Here is a 16,678-nt window from a genome sequence, read left to right on the forward strand (position 1 = left end):
AAAAAGAAAAAGAAAATTGGAGTGAATACTTATATAAGACAAAATAGACTTTAATAGAAAAATGTTACTAGAGACAAAACAGAATATTATATAATAATGAAAGGATCACTCCAACAAGAAGAGACAACAATTATAAATACATACACAACAACCATTAGAGCTCTCACATACATGAAGGAAAAATGGACAGAATTCAAGGGAAAAATGTAATTCAACTATAAAAGCTGGAAATTTCAATACTCCACTTTCAATAATACAAGTAGGCAGAAGATCCTCCAGGAAACAGAAGACTTGAACAATACCATAAACCAACAGACAGCTGGAGAACACTCCATCCAACAAGAGTAAAACATGCATTCTTCTCAAGTTCATAGGCAACTTGAACTTGAACTTAACTCCAGCATAGGTTATATTTAATAAGGCAAGGATCAATACATTTAAAAGGACTGAATCACACAGACCATGTCCTCTTACTGCAATAGAATGCAATTAGAAATCCATAGAAAAAGGAAATTTGGGGAACTCACAATTAAGGAAAGAAGTTTTAAAACAATATTGAACTTTTTCAGTTTAAAATCTAATTGAGAATTGAAATTGAAAGTTTTAAATGTGGTATAAAGAGATGTTTATGCTATAGAGATTTTTAAATAATATTAGTGTCCTTTATTTTTATCCTTCTCCCTAATGCTGATGTAACAGGGTTATGCCTGTGTCTGGGATCCCTTTCATCAACACCTAGGAGTCTTCTTTGAAAGGAAGCATACCCTGACCATCACCAGTCCTTTACTCTTCTATTTTAACCCTGCCATTTACAATAAAATTAGCTTTGTCTCTCTCTCCTCCCCCTCCTCTCTTTCCTCTCCTCTTTTCTCTCCTCCTTGGTGCTGCTCTGCAGCATCCCCCCACCACCACCCCTGCCCCACCCAATAAAAACCTTTCGTACAAAGAAAAAAAAAGAAAACTAGCTTTGTAACTGTATTTTTCAAATTACTGCCCAATTGATACAAGATTATCAAGCCATTTGAAAGCTCAAAGAGATTTTCTAAATAACAACTCCCAAAGTGAAACTGTTAGCCAAAAACCGTTTCCATTACTCTATTTAGAAACATTCCTACCAACAGGTTCTAGTCATTTTAACTTACTAAATATTTATTATGTGCATCTTATTGCAAACACTGGGGGGATTATAGTCATAAATGAGATTCAGATTCTGCCCTCCACAACCTGTGATCTATTAGGCAGATGGTACTAGTCAGACAACTGTGCGAATGGCCTCAATTACATGCAGAATGTAATAAATGCAATAATTATGGCATGAAAAAATATAGTGATTTTAGAAGGGAGTTGTTAGATCTAATTAGACTACTTGAGAAAGACTTATAAAGCAATGGTTCTCAATCTTGGCTGCTCATTACAAATGCCCTGGGAGTTTTAAGAAACTATGATGACCAGACTTCCCCACAGACCAAACAAATCAGAATATCTCAGTTAAGTGGCCTGAGCATCAGAATATTTTAGAGCTCCCTAAATGATTCCAATATTTAGTCAAATTTGAGTACCATAGTTGTAATGAATAGGCATGAGGAAAGAACAGAATTGAAGAAAGGGTAAGTGTTCAATTGAAAATGGATAGGATACTATACTACTTGGATGAATCTTCATCTCAGCTAATTTATTTTCATTCTCCAAACCTCAGCACAATTAAAACATTCCCTGAAAAGCTTTTCCTGCCTCCTTTAATGATAGTAATAATATCTTTAAAATGGTAATAAAACTGACACCGTTTTATAGCCCTTCCTATATGACAAGTACCTTCTAAGAATTTCAAATATATTTCAATGTTTAGTCTGTCTAATTTAACGCAGATAGTAGTATTATTATTACTACTACACAGATATATAGTATTATTATTTCCATTATATGTAAGAGGAGGGTAAATAATTTGCCAAGTTTATAAAGCCGAGAAGCAACAGAGTTGGGATACAAATATGATCACTCCAGAAACCATGTTCTGAAACACAGCCAGCTATAATGTGTGTTCCTTATCAGGCCTCCCACGAAACTCATGTATAGTACGATCCTACTATGACTTACATTATATTGTCAATACTTATGGGATTTGTTCTTCTACCACTCATTTGTTTGTTCAATAAATAGCAATTGAGCATATACTCTATGCCAGAAAATGTGTTTGACACCAGAAATACAAGGTCATATATTCATATTTCATCTGCAAAGAAGTTTTAGGCAATAGTAAAAGTCAGCGAACTACAATTGACAGGCCAAATGCTGTTGGCCACCTGTTTTATAAATAAAGTTTTATTGAGCCATAGGCATGCTCATTAATTTACACATTATTGATAGGTGCTTTCATACTACAAGCAAGTATTGTTGTCCATTCTACAATAGAATGGAATTGTTCTAACAGAGACCACCTCGCTAAAAAGCCTAGAATACTTATGTGGCCTTTATTGAAAAAGTTTACTCATCCTTAGTCTGGAGAATAAAACAATAAGAAAATCATCAATGACTCCCCAGTGAGGGGTATGTTATCACACCCAAGATACTCTGGGAACATAGAAGAGAGATATCTAGGTTAGGTTAAAGGGCCTGCAAAAGTGGTCCAGACACCATGATATCTGAGCTAATTTGGGAAGCCTAAATAGATGTAATTAGACAAAGATGACCAATCAGACTTGTCAGTAAGATCTGACAGAGAAGTTCAGCAGTTTTCAAAGGAGCTAGAAATGTCAATAGGAATGGCAAGGAGGGGGGATATTACAGGGTAACTAGTCAGTTCTACAGAAGTATAGAAATATGGAAATATATCTTTGATTTCTTGACTCTCACTATTTAGCACAACTAAATGGAGCACAAAGTTGAACCACCTTAACTAATTTTAGCCAAATAGATTAATTCTTGCATAAAAGATGTTTATTTACAAAGGAAGACAATATTTGCCTTCTATTAGTCCTTTAAAAGATTACACTACAAGAATTCTGAGTTCTTTTTACTTACTTATCCTAGCTGACTTTTTCATTATTTTTAGTTGTGTAAATGTGTGCAATTATCACCAATCTAATTGTACAAATGAGAAGTGTTTGTAAAATACTGTACCTGGAAAATTCATAGGCAGTTCAAACGGTTGTGGAGACTCACAACTTTCCACATGCTCACAAATTTCGGCTATGATCTTCTTGATTTTGAGTCCAGTAATTTTAATCACTTCTCCCGTGGACAAACAGCATTCATTTCCAAACATTTCATAAATAGAGCCTGAAAAGAAAAAAAAAAAACAGTAAAAACGGCTTTTAAAAAAGAATTTACAGTGGAGAGCAAAGCAGGGTCAAAGCCTTTTGTGTATAAGGAGAATGGGAGAGGGGTGAGGGATGAAAAATTACCTGTGAGGTACATTCGACAAGGTACTATTCAGATGATGGGTACCAAAGCCCAGATGAAACCATGAAACAATACATACATAGAACAGAAACATAAAACATTTAAAAATAAAGTTTAAAAAAATAAAAATTGGGGGAGAAAAAAGCCTCATTAAAATGTTTTTACTCAGTTCTCTTAGCTGCCTGCTAAAAAGGATTTTAATGAAGGTTGACAAAATGTACATCCCGTACCTGGAAAAACATTAGATTTTCACTTCATCCACTGGTACAAGTATAAACAACCCTTTTTTCTTTATTATTGTAAATTGAATTTATGGCTTCCTCAGTACCTTTAGCTCATCTTTCCAAGGTCAGACGACAAACATGTCTCCCACTTTTGGGATTTATGATCTGTTTTTCCTGGGTCACAGAATTAGGCTCATGTGACTCAACGGTGGTCTCAGAAAGTACTGCAAACCAGGTTGTAATATAATCCAAGATGAAAGCAGAGGGGTCTGCTCCACAGGACTTTATATTAACAGCATCATAGTTATTTATTAGATCTGGTTCTCTTCATTGTTATGAATATCAGACTCTTGGCCCATTTTTATATCTTGGGTTTTGACAAGGCAGAAACAACTCTCAGTATCTTTATAGCAATAGGGTCAGACCAACCCAGATAAAACTGGAAAGCTTCATTTTAATTCAGGATTTCAGTCTCCTCCCTGACAAACCTTTTATCATAGATGTGAAAGCGAAGGTTTTTACTCATTTATTTTCCTTTTGTGTCCGTGTCCCCTGATAAAAGGAAAGAGAGCAATGAAATAACCAGAGGATGAGCCATAGGATAGAACAGAGGAAAAAGTTCTGAATCATCTAGCCCCGTGGAAAAGAAACAGCCTCAAACTACAGCATCTAATCACTCGACAGTTGAGCAGTAAACTAAAGGCTGATGTAAATAAGCACTACAGAAGAATGATAGGCTTTAAATACATTTTTCTTACCCCCAAGATAGTTTATATTCTCTCTGCCACACTACGTATAAAGTATGAGAGCACAGAATTTTAGGTTGGCTTGCTTTCTGAACTTTTCTTTATTGAACCATTTTCCCATAGAATCTTTCCTGATGGATAGCTAACCCCTAAAACACATTTATGGCATTAATGGTTGTCATAAAAGTTATTAAATCTCGCATCCAATCTACTGCTGTACAATTCTGCGATCATTTCAGCTCCAATTAGAATAATTGGAAGAGGTTTGACATAGCAGCCTTTTAAATAGAGGCACAACCAGTTATAAGCAACTCAAGAAAATAAATGTCTTGACCGCACACTTCTCTCAAGGTACCCCAATAGCCAAATTTGACCAGAAGTCAGAGGACAAGGGAGCTCCAATATCCCTGTAGAAGTCAGCATCCCAGGCAGAATGGGCATGGCAACCCAGCACACCAACATTACTGTTAGTCCCTAGCCTAGCCAGGGGCATTTCTGCCGACAAGCTAGTCTATCTGTTCCTCCTGCTGTGAGTATATAATTCCACAACCTGTCCTTCTCTCGTAAGATTCCCTTAGCTATGCATGTGCGCATACTTCCATGAACTTCAACGCCTAGTGTTATCATAAGTCTCAAGCACTTTGTGGAACAAATTGAGGTATTAAAGATACTAATAAATCCGCAGTGACATTTGCCTCTAATGAAGTCAGAATGGTTATTTGCTACAATCTTCATTTGACAATTAATCACATACTAACATTTTACATCTTTAGTATTATCTCACCCTGTACTTCACTTTTTATGAGTTTAGTTTTTATTACTCCCACTTCAATTTTAAACTGCAGGAGAAGAAATATTATATTATATTTTTGCATGATTACAATACATCAATCTACCTTCTTTATTCATTAAGGAAAATTTATTAGAAGCCCAGTATGTTGGTGACTGGCTGTAGTTATGGTGACTGGCAGCAGATATCTGAAATAAGATGCATAATCTCTTTCTCCTAGAAGCAATGTCATGGGAGGAACAAATAAGGAAGTGGACAATTGTGAAAGATTATGAGAAAGATTATGGAAAATACAGGGCATGGTGGAAGTATATTGGAAGTGTTTAACTAAGCAATGACATGGGGAAGAAATTAGGGAAGGGTTCCTAGAGCAGATGACAGCTGAGCTGGGTTTCGAAGGAAGTGACAGAAGATGCCGGGATGGGCAGAGGAAATAGTGTTTGAAAGGCCCTGGGATGAGAAAGTGTCTGACACATTCAGAAAACTTCAAGTGGTTTGTTATGTCTAAAAGGCAAAGTAAGAATGGAGACATGGTAAGACAGGAGGATAGAGTAGAAGAGTCTCTGTCATATAGTTTTTGTGAAATTACCAACAAACACAAAGCCATTCTGAGGCTGAGGCAACCTCGAAGTCAGAGAATCTACGTTTCCCATTAGCAGCGTCCAGGGACAAATGCCAGTTGAAGGCAAGGTCACTTGTACTCTAGGCATTTTCTCTCCAAAGTGCAGCCTTCTACATCACCTGGGAGCTTGTTAGAATCTCAGCCAGACTCCAGACTGGCTGGATCAGAATCTGCATTATTAACAAGACCCAGGACAATGTGTAAGTTCTTCCATGTTGTTAAACTTTGCTTGGAGCAACAAATGTACAACCAAATAGTCTCTGACTTGAAACTGTTACAAAACTCACAAAGAGGGGAGAACACACCGTGCAGAAGCATTTGATGTCATTGAGGTGGAAGACGGTATAAGTAGAAACAGAAAGGGGAGGGTCTTAGGTAGAGAAGTGAAGTGGTAAGATTTGTCTTTGTCACATGAAATAGAACATTTAACCTAGGCCATTTCAGCTAAGTCAGCTGGGATTAATTTCATTGCAATGAGTGTGTAATTATAAATGTAATGTATACATGTATCAAACTGGCTGACTAGGGAATGCAATCTCTCTTTCCAAGGTTCAATTGAATTCAAAATGAAAAGATACATGGAGGGAGATTGCATATCAATTCACAGAAAATAGAAGCCAGGGAATTCTAGGTAGAGAAAATTCTGTGATAGTCACCACAAGAAAAGCATTTGACTCTTAAGGTCTCTTTCCAAGCATCTCTTTCCTTTGGAGAAAAGCAAGAAGTGCTGCTTTCAGTCATACCAGGAAAAGTACCTCTTGCAAATGCTTTTTCATATTTTGTGACTCCCCATCTTCTCTAACCAAGAAAGCTCTTAACTCACTTTTAATAGGAGAATATGCAGCGATGTCCAGCACTAGGAAGTTGTATCTATGACAGGTGACAGGGACATACAGCAAATATCAAATTCCTGATACTGGAAATCTTATTGTACTTTGGTATCACCAATATGCTGCCCCTTAAAATACATTTTTTTCCTTAGTGATAATATAAAACGGTGGATTTTAAAAATAGTCGACTTTCATAATCTCAGAATAAACACATAATACATTTGATTGCTTTTTTAAAAATTGCTGAGATGTGTGTCTGAAATACATTTGTGTATATATAGACATACATATTAAAATGGTGTTCATTTCATTTTCACCACAAAACGTGTATTTTGAATATGCAAATCTCAGATCTATTAAATCTTTACAGACAGATTCTTTCCAAGTCAGAGCATATGTATTCAGGATAATGCCAGACATCAGAGAAAGCTGGAACAAAGCAGCCTGTTTTCCGTGATCAAACATTGCCCCTGAAGGCTGTAATGAAAGAGCCATGTGCCTTTGAAATCACCTTTGCTGTAATGCTACTTTGCTCAATAAAAACGACACATTAATAGCCTTTCATGAGCTCATCCCTTGTTTGACAATCCATATAAGCAATGCTGTGATCACATCACAACATCCAAAACAATTGGTTCGATAGCTTTTTTTTCCTCGTCTTCTCTACAAAGTTAAAAATGTGTTGGCAGTCAAGAAAGAGGAAACTATATTGGAGTGCATTTTCCTTTCTCAAATGCATTCTGCCCCCTGCCCCCCGCCACTACCCCACACCACACATCCCTGCACCTCCTCGTCAACATGTCAAAGTCCAACCAATTCTAAAGATTCAGCTCATCAAAAGCCTTCCTGGATCCCCATGCCTGAGTAAGAATTAGTTCTCTCCTCTGTGTTCTAATAGGACTTTGCATTTGTCTCCATGATGGTCCTTACGTGATTATTATCGCTGCCTTCTATTAGGGTGTTATGTTCTGACCATTGATATTACATATATTTTGGAATTTATTTTGAGTTCCTAGAAAAGAGGCATCATCTTAGTTGTACGTATGCAACCCCTATGGCTAATACAACAGTTTGTATCACTTAGTACATCCTTAGGGAATGTTGTCATAACTTTGATTTTCTGTAAAATGACAAGTAATTATTGAGATCATAATATTGGTCCTTCTACATCAGCAATTTAGGGCATAGTCAGCTTAAGGTTTGGCAAGAGTTGTATCTTCACTTATGTTTGACATCAAAAGTGCATAGAAGTATTAAGGGTAAGTGATTCTGTAATATGAATCCCTGCTTGTTAAGTGTCCATAATAGAGGATCTCATGTTATAATCTGAGGTAGACTTTGAAAGGTTAGGAAATTACATCTGGAAAGTATGGTAGATAGGGTCTAAAAATGTGTTATAGAACCACATCAGATTGGATTGCCAGTGAATCTTTGCTTTTCATAAAAATAGTGTGATTATTCTTTGCTTAAAGATAGTAAAAATTATTGAGAAGGCACATCCCCAGGAAGGAAATGTTTAAGTGTAAAACTTTCACTGGCAATTGTCCCTAGACACGGTGTTTGAGAGATCATTCAGATTTCCAAATGAATATCTCTAGATAGTTTACCACAGGAATGAAGCTTACAGGAGAGTAAGGTTGCAATAGATACTTCCACAGGTTCCATTCCCTGTTAGGCAGAGACACAGTCATTCCCACTCAATGAAGACTATGTCTAAAAATAGATGAACCTGGTATTTGAAGACAATGTGAAAATAAGTGATAAGAAATAGTAAGCTTGCAGCTTTATTAGGGGTGGATTCTCCAAGTTAGACACTTGATACACTGCTAAGATATGTGTCTGGACATTGATAGGAAATGATCTTTCAAGTTCATAGAGACTCTCTTCCCTCCTAAATAACAGCCTAAATAATGGTGTGAAAGGAGCAAACATTGGGATTAAGTAGTAAGAAAACTGATGGCTACTAAAAGGAACTAAGCTGTAACCTTTCTGACCACTAAGAATATCAGATTATTTTTGTGAATTGTGGGTTTAAATGTTATCTGGAAAGTCAAACCTAAGACAGAAATGTGTGAAGATAGACCGTGTGAATGTCAGTAAATCTTACTTTAAGTCTAACCAGGAAAGCTGGAGGTCTCCCTCTACCAGACATTAGGCTATATTACAAATCCATAGTGATCAAAACAGCATAGTATTGGCACAAAAATAGAGACATTGACATTTGGAACTGAACAGAAAAGTAAGAGATAAAACCAGTCTCTTACAGCCATCTGATCTTTGATAAACCAAACAAGAGCATACACTGGGGAAAAGAATCCCTATTCAATAAAGGGTGCTAGGGGCTCAGTGCCATAGCACAGTGGCTATGGCACCGGCCACATATAGTTTATTATCACTGGGTAACAAACAGGAACAATACTTTCTCTGAGGAAGAAGACGCATGGCTAACAAACATATGAAAAAATGCTCATCATCCCTAATCATCAGAGAAATGCAAATCAAAATCACCCTGAGATATCACCTCACCCCAGTGAGATAAGCCCACATCACGAAGTACCAGAGTTGCAGATGCTGGGGCAGATGTGGAGGGAAGGGAACACTTTCACCCTGTTGGCAGGATCGCAAACTAATATAGCCTCTTTAGAAATAAGTATGGCAAATCTTCAAAGAACTCACATTAGATCTCCTATTGATCCCAGGATTGCAAACTAATATAACCTCTTTAGAAATAAGTATGAAGAATCTTCAAAGAACTCATGTTAGATCTCCTATTGATCCCACAATCGCACTATTAGACATCTACCCAGAAGAAAGAAAAATCATTTTATTATAAGTACATCTGCACTAGATTATTTATTATAGTTCAATTTTCAATCACCAAGATGTGAAAACAACCTAAATGCCCATCAACTCAGGAATGGATTCACTAACTGTGGTATATGTATACTGTGGAATACTATTCAGCCATGAAAAGATGGTGACTTCCCATCTTTTGTGTTAATCTGGATGGAGATGAAACACATTCTTCTCAGTAAAGTTTCTCAAGAATAGAAAAGTAAATATCCAACATACTCAATACCAATATAAAGCTGGTAGACAATCTAATTTATGCCCACATAGGAAAAAAAAATCCTTTCAATTCAAATTGGGAGGAGGAGGAATGGGGGATATTTGGAGTCCTCCCACTGAATGGGCACAGTGTGGGGTGTATGGCACACCTTTTAGGTGCAGGACATGACTGCAAGAGGAACTCTACCTAACAAATTCAAATATTGTGACTTGGTTGTTTGTACCCTCACTTTAATCTGAAAAGAAGAAAAAAATACTAACAGGAGGAAGCAATAAAAGTTCCAGTAGGTTGGAAAGGTTGAAGCATGAGATCAAAAAATTGAGAATAAGGCTCAGCGCCTGTAGCTCAAGTGGCTAGGGTGTCAGTCACATACACCAGAGCTAGTGGGTCCAAATTCAGCCTGGGCCTCCCATACAACGACAACTACAACCAAAAAATAGCTCAGTGTTGTGGCAGGGGCACCTGTAGTCCGAGCTACATGGGAGGCAAAGGCAAGAGAATTGCTTAAGTCCAAGAGTTTGAGGTTGCTGTGAGCTGTGATGCCATGGTACTCTACCCAGGGCAACAGCTTGAGACTCTGTCTCAAAAAAAAATTTTTTTTTCAGAATAAAATAGCAATATGGTCAAAACCCAGAAAAGCTCAAATTTTCAACCACTCTGAGTGAAGTGCGTGACAATAAAATGAAAATTTTAGTGGTGGAGGAAAGAATAATTAACAGTTTCATAAACTAGCCAAAAACTTATTTGTTTAATGGCAGAATCTATTAATTTAATCTATTAAGTAAGGTGTTCAAAGAGGACTTGCAAGTGGTTATGACAGAAGTCATCATTGTGGCTCTTCGTGTCAACCATCATCAAAGCAAAGGGTTTGAGAGGCATAAGTGGGAAATTAGTATCCCTCCTACACAACCACAAAACATTTGTCTTTGATGGTGGAACAAATCAGTGGTTCTGTATTTCCTGGTGCTATTACTGTGTTTCTCCGAAAATAAGACACTGTCTTATATTTAATTTTGCTCAAGAAGACACACTAGGGCTTATTTTCAGGGGATGTCTTCCTCTCCTCACTGAAATGCATGGCATCACTAGGTCTTATTATCGGGGTAGGGCTTATATTTAACAAATGCATAGAAATCCTGCTAGGGCACATTTTTTGGGTTGATCTTATTTTCGGGGAAACATGGTATTGATGAAATATTTTCCACATTTTATTCATATTTTAAACCTCAAAATGATATCATAAATAATGCCATAATTTTTTATATGAACAGCATTGCTTTGAGAGTTGGCATATTTTTTCATGAAGGACTTGGTCTCAAGTCAATTTTATATACTTTCATATATTTCTCTATATTTTGGTTTTAAATGTTAAATAAATCTACTGCAGACCTCTGTAGCCATTTAAGATTGTAACCTTGTTCTCTATTTCTCATTTAATGAATATAAGTATGCTGATTGCATTAATTATACAGGGACCTCAATGCACTATAATGTGTTCACACAATACATAAAAAATAAAGCTTCACTGTATTATATATTTCCTTAAGTTCATTTGCATTAATTAAATACTTCATTAACTATTCTTATAAATTGCAGTTTAGAAATTAAAAGTAAAGATTCAGGAATTTTATCAAAAATTTTGAAGTTATGTTCATTGAAACAGTGTTTATATTTTGTGTCTTTTAAATTTCTATTTTTTTTTTTTTTTTAAATTTTGAGACAGAGCCTCAAGCTTTCCCCCTGGGTAGAGTGCCATGTCATTACAGCTCACAGCAACCTCCAACTCCTGGGCTCAAGCGAGTCTCCTGCCTCCACCTCCCAAGTAGCTGGGACCACAGGCGCCCGCCACAATGCCCGGCTATTTTTTAGTTGCAGCCGTCATTGTTGTTTTGGCGGGTCCGGGCTGGGGATTCAAATAAATTTCATTTTTATAATGTATTTGTATGGTAGTTCATCAAAGTACCAACCTGTGATGGATTAGAAAAAGAAAATAAATCAGGCCTTTCCCACAAGAGTCTGACAAGGATTTCTGGTAGAAATGAAATACAAACTATGATCACACGCAAAACAGGGAACTGGATGTAGACTCAGGAGGTGGAGAGAGTAAAATTTGAAGCATACCTTAAAAAAGGAAAGTTATAAGCTAATACACAAAGTCTTAATTGGTGTTATTAACTCATCTATCTCAATGACACAGCAGCCTGGGTGCCCTAAGTAAAAAACACAGGAATTTTAATCAATTTGACAGGCACAGTTCTAATTGCATGTTATTATAGTGGCATTCTGATTCCTACATTATCCTCTTCTGAGTGTAATGATGTGGCCTAATAATCCTCCCCAATATAAAGTTCCATCTCCATCAGCTGAAGATGGCATGCCAGGTATAAGTTATTCCCAGCCCAGTTGTGTTCTGTGACTGATCTTGCATCCTTTAAACCCTCAGTCCATCATTTATTTCAGGGTAGCTGTCAGAGTTAAGGCATAAAGCATCTAACTTGACAATAATCATAACCTTTTATAGCCCAATGTCAGCTGTAGAATGTGTTTAATTTTCATTTACGTCTAAAGAAAGTGCCAACAATTCCAATGATCTCTTGAAAAACTGAATCAGCTTATCCTACTAATGCATCACAATGATGGAGTCCCTATACAATATCTCTACCAAGTTGTCATCCAAACTTCATGTGGACACTTTAACTGATGGAATTACATTTGTTTTACGGTGATCTGCTTTACTTTTGAGCAATGCTCACTGTTACAAAGCTTTTCATTTTATTAAGCATACTCTGTGTTCCTGTAGGATGTACATTTACAGGTATTTTTAGCCCTGAGAATCATACCAAGAATAATTATTTTAACTATTCTGCATAAAAGCCTTAAAGTGTTTGAAGATAGCTGTCACCAGCTGTTCTTTCTACAACTAACACTATCAAACAACTGGAGTGTGCTCAAGGCCACAGCTTTAAGCATAGCTTTCCCATGGCAGAACTCCTTCAACCACAACTTGCATGAATGTGAATGGCATTCTTGGAGTTGTGCAACATGGTATCCTGCCTCTCAGAAATGTGTGTTTGCCAGGGTTGTCTGAAGGAGGTTTCCTGCTAGGAATCTCAAAATCTTTGTGGGAGGAATAACCAGCCATTTTATGTGACATATCGATTTGACTTCGCCAACCAATAGTCAAAGTAATTCCTATAGTAGAAAAAAATAAAAACGTCTTAAAGCTGATAACAAAGTGAGGGAAACAATACCTTTTGAAAACTAGATTCTTCTCCTGTATCCCTTCCACCAGTAAAGCCGAGGATACGAAGATTATTTCCCCAGGGAAAGAGGGAAAAATTTTAGTCATTATTTAGCTCTGAGACTCAAAAGCAACTGCCCGCCCTGCTGAAAGGACAATTAGAAACTATTTTAATTACAAAGAGAAAAAATATCAAATGTCCTGTTTTTAACTCACCAAATTGGTGCCACATCAGGAAAAAAAATGGTTTTGTAAATCAAAGCACTCTTTCTTATCAAAAGAGGTAAAAGCCAGGTCTTGAGGAAGAATAGCTTTGCAGGTAGCTTGGAAGGAGAATAGAGGAATCCAGACTACTTCCATTGCAAGACAGTGCTAGGAAAGGAGAAAGATGAGTTCAGTAAAGAGCTATCTTGGAGAAGATGAGTTGGGTCTGATTTGGAGATACCATGGTCAGAAGTGTGGAGCCCTCTGTAAAAACTCAGCTTCAGGAAGCTGTCACTGCATACCATGCAAACAACCATCCTAATAAACATGAAATTGACATGAAGAAACAATCTCAGCTTTGCAATTCCATCTGTTAAAAGCCTTCTTTGATAGCTACTTGAATATTCGGCAAAATGATATTTACCCATATGTATCAGAGGTCCCCACATCCACCTTCAGGTTTGATGATTTACCAGAACAGCGGTTCTCAACATGTGGGTTGTGAGCCCTTTGGGGGTCAAATGACCCTTTCACAGAGGTTGCCTAAATATATCCTGCAAATTAGACACTTGCACTATGATTCATAACAGTAGTAGTATGGTTGGGGGTCACCATAACATGAGGAACTATATTAAAGGGTAGTAGCATTAGGAAGGTTGAGAACTACTGTACTAGAAGGACTTACTTAAGTCAGAAAAGCTATTATAGTCATGGTTACAGTTTATTACAGAGAAAAGATACAGATTAAAATGAGAAAATTAAAAGAGGGCATAGGGCAGAGTCCAGGAGAAACCCAGCACAAGTTTTTAATTATCTTCTCCCAATGGAATCAAATGCCACGGCATAATTTTCCCAGCAAAGATAAGTGACAACATATGTAAACGATTGCCAACCAGGGAAGTTCATGGGAGCCTGGATGCCCAGGGACCGTGTTAGGGGGTAGTCACGTAGGCATGGAGTGCACACATCACACATGACTGTCCTTAACTACTTAATGTCCAGCACCACTCTCAGAGGTCCAACTAATACAGTGTGGCCCAGGACCCAAGGAAACAAAAACAGGCATTACCTCAAAATCATTAGCATGTGCTATCTGGACTGGCCCAAGGTCCGGAAAATAGAAAGACACTCTTGTTCAGTGGGATAATCCAAAAGCTTATATGGTCTCTCCAAGAAGCCAGTAAAGGGCCCGTTCTTTCTTCTGAATGTGCAAAGTTTGCTCACACTTCATCCCAGAGATAGAAGGCTGGTTGAATAAGTATCCATGAACCAATCAGTGTAATCCACTGTATTAGTAGGCTTAAAAAGGGGAAGATAGGCCAGGTGTGATGGTGTACACTTATAGTCCCAGATACTTGGGAGGCTAGGCAAGAGGATTGCTTGAGTCCAGAGTTTGAGTTTGCTGTGAACTATGCCACCACAGCACTCTAGCCTGGGCAGCAGAGTGAGACTCTGTCTTAAAAAAAAGAAAAAGAAAAGAAAAGAAAAGAAAAGAAAAGAAAAGAAAAAAGGCATATGATCATACCAATTAATACAAAAAATTTGGCAAATTGATGTACTCATTCATACAATTAAAAAAAAAAAAGAAGTTGAAAGAAAACTAGAAATACAGGGAATTTGCTCAAATTGGTGAAGAGAATCTACAAAAAAAAAAAAAAAAAAAGAAAGAAAGAAAAAACCTTAACAGCTAAAATTATTATACTTGATGATAAGTGAATTTCTTCCAAAATCAGAAGCAAGTCATCTATACTAACCACTGTTATACAACATAGTCTTACCAGTTTTAGCCAGTGCAATAAAGCAAGAAAAGGAAATAAAAAAGAAATAAATAAACTGTATTTGGAAATGACATAATTATCTAGGCAGAAAATCCCCAGAAATCTATTTAAAAGTAAACTCCTGTAACTATTAAGTGAGTTCACCAATGTTGCAGGACATTAGATTAACATAAAAACTCAATTTCTTTCAATGTTCTATGAACATTTGGATACCAAAATTAAAATTATAGTAAAATGTATAAATACCCCTAAAAATGAAATACTCAGTTGTGAATGTAACAAACTACGTACAAAACTTGTATGCTGACAACTAAAAAACGCTGATGTGAGAAACTGAGGATCTAAAAATCAGAAAGACGTACTGTGTTCTTTGACTAGAGGTCTTGTTAAAGCAAAGATGTCCATTTTCCCTAAAATGATATACAGGTTAAGGCAACTCTTATCAAAATTTCAGCAAAACTTATTTGTAAGTATAGACAAGATTATCCTAAACTGAATATGGAAAGGCAAAGGAACTAGGCAACCTAAAAAATTTTCAAAAAGAATATAGGTAGGGGGAAATCAGACTACCTAAGGCTAAACAGACTATCAAGACTTATTTAATTACCATCATCAGAATTATATGGTACTGGCAGAGGAATAAATATGTACATTAATGGAACAAAATGTACTAGCCAAAACAGCCCCACAGAAGTACACCCAATTCATTTTGGACAAAGTTGCAAAAGAGAGTCCATGGAAGAACAATAAGCTTTTTAAACAAAAAAGTGTTGGAAAAAATTGACTATCCATAAAATAAAAATAATTAATTAACCCAGTACAATTGACTCTTAAACTATGTAGGGATTGGGGCGCTAACCCCTGTATAGTCAAAACTTCAAGTAAAACTTTTTTTTTAGCTTCATGTTGAGAGTACAATTAGGTTACATTCTTTGCATTTGTTAGGTAAAGTCCAAGTTGTAGTTGTTCCTCTTAAGTAAAACTTTGATTCCCCAAAACTTAATTACTAATAGCCTGCTGTTCATAAGACTTACTGATAATATAAACAGTTGATTAACATGTATTTGGTATGTTATTTGTATTATAATCTATTTTACATTAAATTGCATTAGAGAGAAGAAAGTATTACTAAGAAAATCATAAGGAAGAAAGAACACATTTGTAGTACTGCACTTTATCAATTCCGTAAGTTTATGTCGTTTGCTTCCAAAATGAATTGTCTGTCTGAAGTGGTGGGCAACTGCAGCTGTAGACCTCCATCTCTGGTACCCATCATGCAATTCAACTATTTCTTTTAACATCCTGACATTTCTCCACTTCTCAGGAGCACTTCCAGCATTACTAGTGGCACTTCGCATGGCCCCCATGTTGTTACTCAAGGTTTACCGTATTGCACCAAACATGATGAGAGATAACTTTCTACTGTAATATGCAATTTACTGGGGAGAAAGAGCTAGTCATGTGGAGATCATTAGCGTCACACCGTGTTTTAAGCTTGTAAGACTTGAGCTCAGCACAATAGCAACAGGAGGTGGAGACAAAATTATGACAGTAGTATAATATGTACTACACTTTATTTAACACAGTTATGATTTAATGTTGCATCTTCACATTCGCTTACATTTTCCTGGGCTGTGAATGGCATCTTGTATGATCGGTATATGTTTGTGTGTGTACATTTTGATAAATTTTCATTTCAGAATAGATTTGTGTATTCAGTGTTTTATGATATTAAATGATAAAATTCTAAAACCGACTTGTAACAATATATTTT

The 16,678-nt window shown here is 36.6% G+C and overlaps 1 protein-coding gene across 1 annotated transcript in view; it reads right to left on the bottom strand.

The window, feature by feature from the left end:
* The window catches only part of THEMIS (thymocyte selection associated), a 200,730-nt gene that overhangs the window by 147,573 nt on the left and 36,479 nt on the right, over positions 1-16,678 (bottom strand). The window contains exon 2 of the mRNA XM_023512802.1: positions 3,118-3,276. Coding sequence (XP_023368570.1) covers positions 3,118-3,276 — 159 coding nt within the window. The remainder of the gene's footprint in view (positions 1-3,117; positions 3,277-16,678) is intronic.

This window comes from Otolemur garnettii, unplaced genomic scaffold (assembly GCF_000181295.1).
Source record: "Otolemur garnettii isolate 467f Iridium unplaced genomic scaffold, OtoGar3 scaffold00002, whole genome shotgun sequence".
In the NCBI taxonomy this organism is placed as follows: domain Eukaryota; kingdom Metazoa; phylum Chordata; class Mammalia; order Primates; family Galagidae; genus Otolemur; species Otolemur garnettii.